This window comes from Arachis ipaensis, chromosome B1, assembly GCF_059453495.1.
Source record: "Arachis ipaensis isolate K30076 ecotype BB chromosome B1, ASM5945349v1, whole genome shotgun sequence".
NCBI classification, from domain to species: domain Eukaryota; kingdom Viridiplantae; phylum Streptophyta; class Magnoliopsida; order Fabales; family Fabaceae; genus Arachis; species Arachis ipaensis.
The window spans coordinates 124,776,951-124,790,553 of record NC_142436.1 but is presented as its reverse complement, the minus strand read 5'-3'; the positions used below and the strand labels follow the sequence as shown (position 1 = coordinate 124,790,553).

Sequence of the window (13,603 nt, the reverse complement as noted above, 5' to 3'; positions counted from 1 at the left end):
ATGCAAACAAGCTAGAATGAATATCTCTTGGATATCTAATACAGGGGACCGAGTCCGAGATATTAGAATCCTCGTGGTATAAGTTAGAACCCATGGATGGCCATTCCTGAGATCCAGAAAGTCTAAACCTTGTCTGTGGTATTCCGAGTATGATCTGGGAAGGGATGGCTGTGACGAACTTCAAACTCGCGAGTGCTGGGCGTAGTGACAGACGCAAAAGGATAGTAAATCCTATTCCAGTATGATCGAGAACCTCCAGATGATTAGCCATACCGTGACAGAGCATTTGGACCATTTTCACAAGAGAGGATGGGATGTAGCCATTGACAACGGTGATGCCCTTACAGGAAGCTTGCCATGGAAAGGGGTAAGACTGATTGGATGAAGACAGCAGGAAAGCAAAGATTCAGAGGAACGAAAGCATCTCTATACGCTTATCTGAATTTCTCACCAATGAATTACATAAGTATTTCTATCTTTATTTTCTGTTTATTTATTATTATTATTATTCGAAAATACTATAACCATTTGATATCCGCCTGACTGAGATTTACAAGGTGACCATAGCTTGCTTCATACCAACAATCTCCGTGGGATCGACCCTTACTCACGTAAGGTTTTATTACTTGCACGACCCAGTGCACTTGCTGGTTAGTTGTGCGAAGTTGTGAAGTTATATGTGGACCATGGTATTGTGCACCAGTTATTGGCGCCATTGCCAGGGAGAGAACGAACAACAAATTTTACAACCTCAGAGTAACAATTTCGCATATCAACCGGCTTGGCCGGTAGGCAAAGCGAAAGGAGCACCGTAACAAGCGCCGATTTACATACCTCAAGGAGCTGATTGTTGGCAACCACCCACCTGAAGAAGAACCAGACACTTCGGACTCCACCTTACCTACCAGCACTGGGAGCCATGATGACCCCGACTGTGGAGATGCTGCTACCAGCCCCCCTTTATTCCTGACTGATGGCACCGAGGACGGTGCCAAGCTTTAAGTGTGGGGAGGTCGGTCAGTACCTGACTTCCAGAGGTAATTTCTTTTTCTTAACACCAATAAGTTATTTTTCTTTTATTAGGATAGGATAGATTGCATAGTAATAAGTGTCTGCATGTATGTTCTATTTGGTTGAAAAATAATAAGTTTCTTTTTAAGACCCTATCTTTAAAAAATTTCACTAATTTAAATCAAAACCTTTGTGTTAAGACTTGTTTGAAGATTGTAAATTGGAACATGAATTATAGCTAAAGAACACACAACCCAGTAAGATTTTTGAGTCTAATTACATGGTTACACTATTTAACCATAATATTTTGTTCTTGTGTGTTTTCTTCTCTATGATTGTAATTTTTACTTTGTTCCATCCTATATGTCCAATGTTTAATGTATTTACATGCTTGCATATGATTGAGACCATTAATTGATTATTAGCTCACTTATCCCAAATAACCTACCCTTCCATTTACCTTTGTTAGCCACTTTAAGCCTTTTAAATCCCCATTTGTTCTATATTCTACCACATCACTAGCCTTAAGCAGAAAAATAAGTAATCACCCCAATTGAATCTTTGGTTAGCTTAAGATAGAGATTGTGTGTCAATTAAGTGTGGGGAAACTGTGGGAACATGGGTTAATAAGGGAATATGTTATGTTTTTACTTTGATAAAATATTAGGAATTTAGGTACCTACTCATGTGAAACCAGAAAAATTAAAAATTCATGTGCATTGATAAGTTATGTTTACTTTTACTTTTAATTAAGTTATGTAAAAAAAAAAAACTAAAAATATTCATTAAATAAATAAATAAATAAGGGGACAAAATTACCCCAAATGCTAAGTTTAATAAAAGATCAATGCATATGTGATAAAAAAAATTAAAAGAAGGTTGATGCATGAGTATGTGAAATATGCAAAAGTGGGAACTTTGGTTAGCTAGGCCTGATTTTAAAAAGTATAAAGAGTGTATGTATAGGTGAGAGCTTAGGCTATTCAAAGATTCAATTTATAGTTCACTTAACCGTATATATATATATATATATACCCTCACCTTTATCTTGGCCTCATTACAACCTTGAAAAGACCTCATGATGTTTGCATTAGTACATTAAATACTTGTTGATTGGTTAGGTGAAGAACAAAGTTTAGAAAGCATGACTAGAGAAGACTAGAGAGAATTACCGTATACACTTGAGTGATTAGAATGCACATATACTATCAGTGAGGGTTCAATGCTTGATTCTATGTTCCTTGCCTTCATGAGCTGTCTTCTTACAAGTTTACTTGTCTTTACTATATGATTTGAATTAGTGGAATATGATTTATATTTGTCTTGGAGAACTTGTTTGTCTTCAACCAGACAGGCAGAATCATCTTAGCATATAGTTGCATTCATACATAGGTTGCATTGCATTGCATGAGCCTTACTTTTTCTTACTCATTTATTTTATCTCCTTGAGCTAAGCATGAGGACAAGCTAATGTTTAAGTGTGGGGAATGTCCTTAGAGTTTCTTTGTACATCTGTGTTGTGTTTCATGATTCTGTGGGAAGCCCCTTGCAAGTTGGATTAGCACTTAGCAGTTGAAAGCTTGGCTGTGACCAAGTCAAGTTCAGGATTGGGGTTTAGATTCTGGACTTGTTCCGGATAGGAAGGGTAGTTCCTAGGGGAGAATTGGTGTATGTAATCATGAAGATTATAGTCAAATTCCATCATTGTTGTGATGGAGACTGGATGTAGGCTGCATTGCACTTGACAGCTGAACCAGGATATATCGTGGTGTGATTCTCTCTCTTTCTTCTACTCCATTTCTGTTTCTGCTGCATAGGAGATAAAACCGAAAAATATCTCGTGCCGGGTTACGAGATAAAAAGAAAAAGTCTCGTGGCTGGGTATGAGACAAAAATAAAAAAGTCTCCAGAATTTGTTTCAAAGACCAGCAAGTTTTAATAAGCGAAAAAGGGGCTAAGATTCAACCCCCCTTCTCTTAGCCACTGAAAACCATCATAACCCTAATACTATCTCACTAACGGCGCAACCATGGAGTAAACTCTTGAATATGCTTGGTTGATGGAGTGAAAGATTATGGAGTGAAGACTTTGAAAACTAGACAAATATTTCTATTGCACTTTTGTATTTAGCTTCTAATATTTAGATTTTAATGTGTTTTGGTAGATTATTCACTATAGACTTTTGTATTTAACTTCTAATATTTCTATTGCACTTTTATATTTTCATTAGACAAGATTATTCACTATTAATATGTTTGGATTTTGATGAGTTTAGTTTTTAATGTATTTGGTGTTTAATATGTTTGCATAATTTCTGTTGATGTTACATGTTTATTATATTTGTTGAATTTTTAAGATAAAAATTTACCAATTTAGTTTTTTTATGAATTTCAAAGTCATCGGGTACCCGCTACCCGAACCGAACCAATCCACTCTTAATCGGTTTGGTTTGGTTCGAGTACAAGCACAAAAAACGCAAATTCAAACCAAACCGAACCAATTACTTTTTGATCGGTTCGGTTCTAAGTGTACCTTGAATCCGAACCAAACCGACCTGTGCTCACCCCTAAATATTAGATTAGATAAATTTTAATGCTATATTATAATCAAAATTAAATAGACCTAACTTAATATAAAAAACTAGCTCAAGAAAATAAAAACCGTCTCACGCTTTATTCTTAAAATGCGAGACTTGTAAGAGTTGAATTTGAATCAAGTTTGTATCTTATAATCGTTGATAACAAATAATACTATATTTTAAACCTTTTAGTTTATAAAAGGATATAAATTAAAACATAAAAGGTTTATATTATGGAATTGAGCACAAAGATTATAAACTTAAAAATATTAAATAAGAAGAGGATAATGTTATTCGAAACAAAAATATTTGGGAGTCATAACTTTAGAATCATAGGGAATCATATTTTATTTATTTATTTTTTTTAATGTAATTATTTTCTTATTTTATATTCTTTAATTATTGCTGAAATAAATAGATAATTTTAGATGTAATAAATATATAATTATAAATTTTACATATATAAAAATATAAATATTAAAGTAAACAAGATAATTTTATACTATTGTCTTTATAATATTTTTCTTCGAAAATTGATAATACTACTTTAATTTAATTAAATTTTCGTTATAAATATACAAGAGTATTTTATCTCAATTTGAAGTGATATATTATGTTTTTGAAAGTGACAAAATTGAAAATTCACTACCTATCTATTAAATGATATACTAAAGGAATAACGAGTTAATATAAGAAATTCGAAAAAATGACACACATAATACAATATTAACCCCTCCCCCTCTTTTTTCCTTTTTTTTTTCTCCGGACAAGACAGAGATATCGTCTGCTATGGATATGAGTATATGTTTGGTAACTATAAGTAAAACAAAAAGAAAATGTAAATGTTATCTATACTTCTTATCCGTATATTTTAATTTTTGTCTGACTTATAGCGAAAAAATTAAACCAACTTAATACGGATCTACCGTACACGCATATGATTCAGTCTACACAAACGACCTAAAAGAGTATAATCTTAGTCAACCAAACTCCACAATATTTAATACTGATTTGTGTCATGCATCACGTTTAAATATGACAATTTGTTAATATAATACTATCGTATATGTCGTAAATAATCAGACATATTACATATATAAAACGAGGAAAGAAAGAAGCTAAGGTTGGCAAATGATACATGATATTGTATAATATGGAGCCCTCATGACCATTTACTTTCTATATGTATGCATAACGTCATACATTAATTTTTTTATCATAATATTTTTAGCATATGATAAAGATTAACTCAGTATAAATCTAAAATTTATTTAAAAATTTAATATCAATCAGTAAATTACTACATGATAAAAAAAGAAATAAAGAAAACAAGAATTGAAATTAAATAAATTAAAATTGAAATAAAAATAAAAAAATAGGTTAAAATTGAATAAAAAAAAATTATTCTATTTTTTATCTAATTTTTTTATGCAATAAAAAAAGGAGATTCTCCAACCTAATTTGTCCACATTATAGTTTGAAAATTGAATCGAAAGAACTCCTCAACCTTCTACTCAATTCCCCGTGTAACAAGAGAGTCTTACTCAACCTCACTTGTCCACACCATAATTTCATCACGAAATTAAAAAAAGTGTTTTGGCACCTCTAATCACTCAATACTATCACAACAATTGCTAAGAAGGTATTTATAATAACCTCTTATTAAGTTAAAATAAAAAAAATTAAAACCAACATAAAGTCCAATTTAGTAACTAAATAAATAAAAATTAAACTATATCAAAATAAACTAATAACTTTTAAGTAATATTTGATCTTTTCATATCACGAATATTTGAAACATGTATCATTCTCCTCCTCTTTAAAAAAGACTCGTCCTCGAATCTTGTAGCTGAAAAAATAATATATGAAAAAAGACAACTATAAAAAAGATAATTTTTTTGTATTTTTTCTTTTTCTTTACAATGTATGTTTTTTTTAAATATAATAAGAACGACAAGATAATAATAAAATAATACAAACAAAAAAGACAAGAATATAAAGAAGGACGTGAGAGACACTTGATTTTTTTTTTTAGATAAAAAAGACATAGATTAATAAGGATTAATCTAATACTTGAGTTCTGATACCAAATGATAAAAAAAAGGATAAACAAGACACAAATTGAAATTGAATATAAGAGATAAATTAAAATTGAAATAAAAATAAAAAAGATAGGTTGAAATTGAATACAAAGAGAAATATTCTATTTTTTTATCCAATTACTTGTTGCAACAAAAAAATGACCCCTCAACCTAACTTGTCTACATCATAATTTGAGAATTGAATTAAAGAAACTCATCAACCTTGTATATGTATTCAATTTTCTGTGCAATAAGATAACCGATTCACTCAACTTTACTTGTTCACATCATAATTTTCTTATGAAACAAAAAAAAGTACGTTAACACTTCTAATCACTCAATACTATGACTACAATAATTAAAAAGATATTTATAACCTTTTATTAAGTTAAAAAAAAACAAAAATAAAAATATATTAAAATAAACTAATAACTTTTAAATAATATTTAATCTTTTTATATCACAAATATTTAAAATATATATCATTATATATACAAAATAAAATTTAAAATTATTTATTTATTTAAACAGACAAATAAATTAATCACTTAATCAATTCATATTAGTTATGTATGTAATACATTAATTTAATATTCATGTACAATTATATGTACCAAATGGCACTCAAGGTTTATGCTTTGTATATATACAGCTTTTTCTCCATTCTTTTGTTTAATAGCAAATAGACAATCTAGGGATCAACTCCGTTGACATATCAAATTAAAAGTTGTCTTCGTTCTAGATATATAATAATAGAAACGAATCAACGATGAGGCATTTATGGATCAATGCTGTCAAAATCAAGAAAACAATTTTGCTTTATTTTATTTGCGATTTAACGTTTCGATTATTATTATATAAGAGTTAATATCTCGATCACTATTTTAGATTTCCAAAAAAATAAATTAATCAAATTCTAAAAAAAAAAATAAATCTAATTACGTAATTTTTCTATCATTTTTTTGATTAGTTCTTTTGTCATTTTTTTTATAGTAAATTTTTTTGTGAGACATTCTATTAAACATCTTATATATATCATACTTATTAATTCATCAGACCTTATCTTATAGTAAAATTCCAAGACTTTAGACAAAAAAATTTTTTTTGCATATTTTTTAAGCATAGTGTAGTAAAGTACATCAAGTTTGTTGTAGTCATCAAAAGTGTCAAAGGCATATGAGGCTTCGAAGATGCTGTCGAGCTTGCAGAACAAGTGCTAGTGGTAGAAGCCATTCTTGAGGACAAGGAAAAGGAATTGACGGAGTCCAGTGAAAGAGTTGCAGATCTCTAAAAGATCCGAAAAAACTGCCTAGCCAACGACGATGGAAAGAGCAAGCATCGAAATAAATGGCGCGAAGTGCAGCACGGTATCCAGTGATAGGAAGAAAAAGCATCAGAATGGAATCTTGAGCACTGTGGTGATGAAGGCCAGTAGGACGGTGCTTGCGGTGGTTATGGAATTTCAGGGAAGAACAACATCCATGGTTATTCAGCTGCACCTTCATCTTCATCACGCGCCTGGTTCGAAGGAATTACAACGCGCAGAAGTGAAGCGGAGACGGGGGGTCAACTTCGAAGTCACACCGGCGTCATCGGCTACAGTAGCGGAGTCATCGACTGCAGAAGCAGAGGCAGCAGAGGGTCGGCAACAACACCGGGAGCAGAGGCGTGGGCGGCAGCAGCGAGAGTAGAGGTGTCCGCAGCGACAGAACCGACGATAACCGAGGCCGTGATGGCAAAGCCATTGCCAGAGAGGAAGGAGGATTCGCGCAGTGTTCCACTATAAAGGAGTAGGAGAAGACGATTATCAGTAAAGGAGTTCGGATATAAAACCAGGTCGGGTAGTAGTTACGGTTGGTTTTTCCGGATTTGGGCCTGCTTTGGTTCCAGGCTTTGACCAATAAAGAAAAAAAATAACTTAACATGCCACAACATTTTCTATTAGCACCATCATTAAGGAAAATAACGGAAGGACTAAGGTGACCAGATTCATTATCTTTCGAGGACGAATTTGATTGATTTATTTTTTTGAGGACAAAAATAGAAATCTAAATATCTTTCAGAAACCATATTAACTATTAACTCTATTATATAACATAAAAAGATAAAATAAAAAAACGTTAGTTAAGCTAATGACTATAGAGGGGGGATGCATGTTACTTCAATTTTTACATGTCAGGTCTCAAATTTCACAACTAGAAAATTGATTAATACAGACAGATTTACAGACGGATTTAATCTTTATTACAGACGGATTTTTGGTTACCGACGAAATTACCGACGGATTTTGTCCCTCTGTAAAAGCCCCGTCGGAAATTATTTACCGACGGATTTTTTTCCCGTCGGAAAATTACAGATGGATTTTTACCAGTTACCGACGGATTTTCCCTCCGTAAATTTTCTATCCATTTCCCAAAGGCGAAAAACTTTTCGACGGATTTTCCGTCTGTAATTACAGACGGATTTTCAGACGGATTTTCCGTCTGTAATTACAGACGGATTTTCCGACAGATTTTCCGTCTGTAATTTGAGCTTCGGAAAATCATCTTACACTTTAATTACAGACAGAAAATCCGTCTATAAATCCGTCAGTAAAGTAAAATAGAATTTTTTTTTTATTTTTCTAATTACAAAATAAACTTATTTTCATACAAAATAAATATAAATTTAATAGATACAAATTTTTATTGATGTTATAAATAGAAAAACACACCAGTGAGTACAAAACGCTTTCTTTATAATAAGAAGCAATTATTTCCATACAATAATACAATCTAAATACATTAGATGACAAATAACTACTAGTGGACTCATCAAGATTCAATATCCTAATATATGGATAGCTTCATTCTTTCTTGAACTTCTTAGTGATGATGGCAATATACTTGCTTCTTGAGATTCTTGGTCCATCAAAATTATTCGCTGCTTCTCACTTTCTGAGCAGAGGATGTCTACCTTACTGTATCCGATCTACACTACAGTTATTAGAAAAAAGAACCAAAAAGAAATTATTACCACTGCAGTTACTTTTGATTAAATTTCAAGTATCTGCCTGCAACAATTTGGAACTCTTCCATAGATTTCTCAGGGTTAGTTCTTTTTAAAGATCATGGACGCTGCCAAATAGCAATAGCAGATTTGGAACATGTAATGCACAGAATCCACAGAAGCATTCTTCCTTGCCACCACACAATCCACAGAAGCAGAAGCATGATCTGATGCGAATCCAATTCCAGGGCCACACCATACATCCTGAAAAGAAGAAGAAGAAGAAGAAGCAGCATGTTTATGGTGACATGTTATGCTGCTTTTTTCAGTGTTCCTCCTTCTGCACTTCTTGTTCTTCCTAGTGTTCTTCCAATCAGCAGAGGATCGAATCGCAGCAGGAACTGAGAGGTTTCATTGGAGAAAGAGGAGAGGATGAGAGAGGATATGGTGGATTTGCAGCTTGTGGTTTGGATCATGGGGAAATAATGTTGAATAATTATGAACAAAGAAATAATGTTGAATCATTAAAAAGAACTAACCGTTCCATGATCTTTTAGCCACTCTCCTAAAGGTCTATTAGTATTCTGAGGATCATAGGGTTCACCATAAAAGAAGCCCCGAACAACCACATAGTAACCAGAAGCTGCAATCTTGTCTGCAAGCTTCCTAAACAACAAAAGATGAACAATGTTATTTAGGACAGGAACACATTGAGATGGAAACAGAGATAATTGACAATAAGAGCAGATTGAATCAGATTAGCCTCCTGCTTCTATTGGTGGTAAAATTTATCAAAACCTTCAGAAATTTCAAGTGAAAGATAGCGAGGCTTTAATCTTAGCAAGTAACCTCAAACAAGAAAAGCTTATACCTTCCTTTCTTGTCAATTTTTGTTCAGTCAATTGTCAAACAAGAACACATTCAAATAATTAGAATAAAGCAACAAAATTTGGTTTAATGAGGAGAAATAAGCTACAAGACATGTCCTAAATATTAGATTAAATTACCTTATCCATTAAACTCCAAGGAAGTAGTAGTAGTAGTAACAATAAACAAACATGGTATCTGGAGGTACATTAATCTTTATTCTCTCATCACATCACATAAGAAGGGAGGAGGAGGGTGGTATCTACATAAGAAAAAAGACTTGAAACTTTAGCAAGTAGTGAAAAAATGATAAAGCATGTAACCAATATAACAACTCACATAAAGAATATTTCCTAAATTTAGGAATATAATTATTACATTAAACTAAGTTATAACAATAATAATAATAATCTAAAATATGTCAACCTAGATTCAAACATATTAATATGTTGACGATAGAAAAGGGAGAGCAATCTATATATTTTTTCTCCTTAGAAAAGAAAAAAAAATAAGAAAATAAAAAACCTCTCTCATTACAAGCTAAGTAGTGTATGATGAACCAAGAAATTGAAACCATGTCATGTGATGCGAAGTTGGTCCCCCCATGCATGCATGCATGCTTGCCATGCCAATGCCAATGAACACCCGATCTTGACGTTCCTGCATTCATTGGTCCCACGATAATGAAGATGCATCATCATGCATGTAATCTCAATCCCCCAAAACACAAATTTCCCTTTGGATTTTGCTTATGTGGCATTATCATCATCATGATCATAAAATTTGGAGCCTCAAATGTGAACTCTTAGTAGTAATAAGAGAGAAAGGTGCTCTCTTATGATGATGTTGTTTAGGCCAAATTATTACAAATCTGTACAGAGATTGTGTCTCTCACATATCTCATATCTCACTATCCCTTCCCTCTTCTCTTCTCTTCTCTTCTCGTTATTGCTGCTTCTTGTGTGCACACGTACACTTGGCTTGACTGTCCGAAAGAGTCTATACACACACACACATGAACAATTATTAACTATAAAATGTGCAATGTTTCTCTATTAATCACACAATTTCACTAGTAAGACAAGATATTAAGTTAATGAGTTCAATTTCTTATACTTATTCTAAGTTGATTCTACTTAAAAAATAATTTTTTTTCAGCACTTGATTAGACTGCAAATAATTATAGTCCATAAACATAAACATAGTGTAACGTAAAGGGATAATTGATTTGTTTATGTGGGAGTTAGTACCTCAACTTGGTTTTGAAGTTCTTTGACGTAATCAACAGCCAAGTCCAACATGTCTGCCGTGTTTGTTTGCTGAAACGAGAAAAGAGAACAGAACATTGATCAGTTATGGCCTCCACAATGCACGTGCGTGCAATAAGTCAAATATCTTACCTTGTCCATGTTAGGGACGAGATCCTGTAGTTTCCTCATTCTCTCACTAATTTTAGTTCTTCTAACCTGAGAATGGTAATTCACATACAAGACAACATCATTTCTTTGCTGCTTTCCAAGTCATAGAAAGAAATTGAACAAAATTGAAGTATCTATGCATAGAACTATCCAATTTGGCATCTAAAACTTTTAAAAAATGAGTTCAAATAGTGGGATGTGAGTTCTACCCTCTCTGCAATGCTTCTTGGATGAGTAGCACAGCCCTACTTGGCACGAATTATTAGCGGCAGCAGTTTGAATAAGGGTGAGTCCCACCATAAGAGTGTAGGCACCCCTTCCAGCTAAGGACGCTTCAGCTTCATGTGCCTCCAACAAGTTGAGATCACTTGCATTCACATAATGATACTCAACCGCTTCAGATGCCTTGCTTGACAGAACAACAAGAATGCATAAGAGAATCAGCATTTTAAGAGAATGTTAACAAATAACCATAAGGATTTAAAGGTTGAAAGGCTCATTATTTGACTGAAAAGCGCATGCATATTTTCTTATACCAAATTAATTTACCAACTTAGTAAAATCCATAGGCACCAACTTAGTAGCTGTCAATAAACAAGCAACAGAAGATCAGTAAGGCTTCACAATTAATGTGCTTATAGCTGATGCTCTTGAGTGTTGAAATTGAAGAAAATACCAAGCTTCCGGCATATCAAGCACTGCTTTGCCAGTTTGTGTTGGCTGCATACCACCTTTAGCTTCCGGCATCAGGTTTTTCGCTTTGTGACACTATAATTAAACAGATCACTCTTAGCAACAGAAAGTTACACCAAACAAAAAAAAATACTACAAGAAATACTCATCACTACCAAATATCATATGAAATCGAACAACAAAATTGACAGTTTTCACTTGGAAGAAAATAATTCAATTATCTTCCAACCTCATCGAATATTATAAGACCATCAAACTTTGGCCCACACCACTGCACAAGTTGTTTGAGACGAGATTGACCCTTATCAGAGGATGCTATGAGGCTAATGTAAGTTGAGAAAACAACCCCATCCTTGACTCCAACAGACTTCGAAGAAAGCTTAGAATAAGGCAGTTTGTTCAAAGCATGCACTAGGTCCAGCGAAAAAAGGAAGACATTTAAATGTATATTGCATAATAACCTTTTAAATAGTGATTAAACAATAACACCCTGTTTGTAACGAAACCTTAATAAATAAATAAATATAATGCTATAAACGTCTAAAAGGAATTTCAAGAAAATAAATGTAGCTTGAGAGTCAGCAAGCCAAATACAAGGTGAAGCTCTATAATTCATATCAAAAGTGTACCCAAGACCTACATTATTTTATGATTACCCAAGGCATTCTAATCAGAACCAGATAATCCTTTTAACATATGATTTTTGTTCGGTAAAAAGCATAACTACTGTTTCAGATCTACGTCAGCAGTCAGGAGATAAATAAATCTTTGTGGAGTTCCTAATTTGAAATATATCACTAGTTGGGATTTTCTCTTCTCCTTTAGTTATCTGCATTTTGGGTTTTGGAGGATTCCTATCCCCATCTGTCAGTCTCTTATAAGAATCATCTATGCTGACATTAGTTATATCTACACCATAAAAGCTAGCATGTAATAGAACTTTCTCTTCTCCTTTAGTTTCTTTCTTTGGAGATAAAGTAGAAAAGTAATTTGAACAAAATTCTAACCTTATCAGGATTTTTGATCATCAATGTATAAAAAGTAATCCTCCATAGGAGAAGCTACAACCAAATCATTGGAATATATAAACCAAGGATTAATACACTGGTTAGTTCAATCCAAAATTTCAATTCAATAGAAAAAAAATGGCAGAGACTAGAAAGGGTTACACAGTCATAGGGAAGAAACAAAGAAGAGAAGAATGAAGGGAGTTCGTTCACAGAAAGCTTGCCATATCTGTCACTGTAATAAAACCCTAAATTTGTTTTGAGAACAGAACAAATACAATTGCAAGAAAATCAATGTAATCTGAAGGAACGACGGAACCTACCTGAACCAACGGCGACGAGAAGAAGAGGTAGCAGCGGCGGCGACGACGCTGACGAGCTTTAACGAGCAACGACAGAAAACGGCGTGGAGAAGGTAGCGAAATTCATCGGCATTGAAACTGAAAGAGAGAGATTGGGGAAGGGGTGTGATGGAGCTTCGGGAACGGCGGTGAAGGGGCGAAAGGCGCCGATGATGAAGGATTAGAAGCGAATCGGTGAGAAGCGGCGTCGATGAAGGATGGGGTATTTTGTAAAATGAAGACGCCGTCAAGGAGAACGTGATTTTCATACCCTTATTTTCACCTCTTTCGACGGAATAATTTAAATTACAGACGGATTTTGTAATAATTTAATAAAATATAGCGTTTTATTTATTTAATTACAGACGGATTTTTCGTCTGTAACTATTTTTTACGAAAAAAATTTAATTTTTTTGATAGAATTATAGACGGATTTTTTTTCCGTCTGTAATTTATGCTAATCTATTTTTTTTGTTTTTCGACAAAAAAATTCCTCTAAAATTTTGTTTGTATTTCAGTGGGATAAAATTCGTCGGAAATATTTGTCTGTAATAACTAATTTTCTAGTAGTGTTTTGATTTATGGTAATTTTGTTACACAATAATATAGAAGGAAAATG

At 33.1% G+C, this 13,603-nt stretch overlaps 1 protein-coding gene across 12 annotated transcripts; it reads right to left on the bottom strand.

Moving 5' to 3' along the window:
- Positions 1 to 8,332: 8,332 nt before the first annotated feature.
- Positions 8,333 to 13,261, bottom strand: LOC107633453 (uncharacterized). 12 transcript variants are annotated; one of them, XM_088501698.1, is made up of 12 exons: positions 12,967 to 13,261; positions 12,806 to 12,878; positions 12,644 to 12,697; positions 11,866 to 12,015; positions 11,620 to 11,711; positions 11,153 to 11,352; positions 10,926 to 10,991; positions 10,776 to 10,844; positions 10,051 to 10,524; positions 9,666 to 9,787; positions 9,198 to 9,324; positions 8,333 to 9,059 (listed from the first exon to the last, which is right to left on the bottom strand). In XM_088501698.1, the coding sequence occupies exons 1-7, from the start codon at positions 13,251 to 13,253 to the stop codon at positions 10,987 to 10,989; spliced, it is 861 nt and encodes a 286-aa protein (XP_088357824.1). In that variant the 5' UTR covers positions 13,254 to 13,261; the 3' UTR covers positions 8,333 to 9,059; positions 9,198 to 9,324; positions 9,666 to 9,787; positions 10,051 to 10,524; positions 10,776 to 10,844; positions 10,926 to 10,986. The 12 variants fall into 12 exon arrangements, with proteins under 12 accessions (XP_088357824.1, XP_088357818.1, XP_088357813.1 ...); XM_088501692.1 differs by lacking the exons at positions 8,333 to 9,059; positions 9,198 to 9,324; positions 9,666 to 9,787; ... (1 more) ...; positions 10,776 to 10,844; positions 10,926 to 10,991 and adding an exon at positions 11,480 to 11,527 and having other exon boundaries at positions 11,209 to 11,348; XM_088501695.1 differs by lacking the exons at positions 8,333 to 9,059; positions 9,198 to 9,324; positions 9,666 to 9,787; ... (1 more) ...; positions 10,776 to 10,844; positions 10,926 to 10,991 and adding an exon at positions 11,493 to 11,527 and having other exon boundaries at positions 11,213 to 11,352.
- Positions 13,262 to 13,603: the final 342 nt, after the last annotated feature.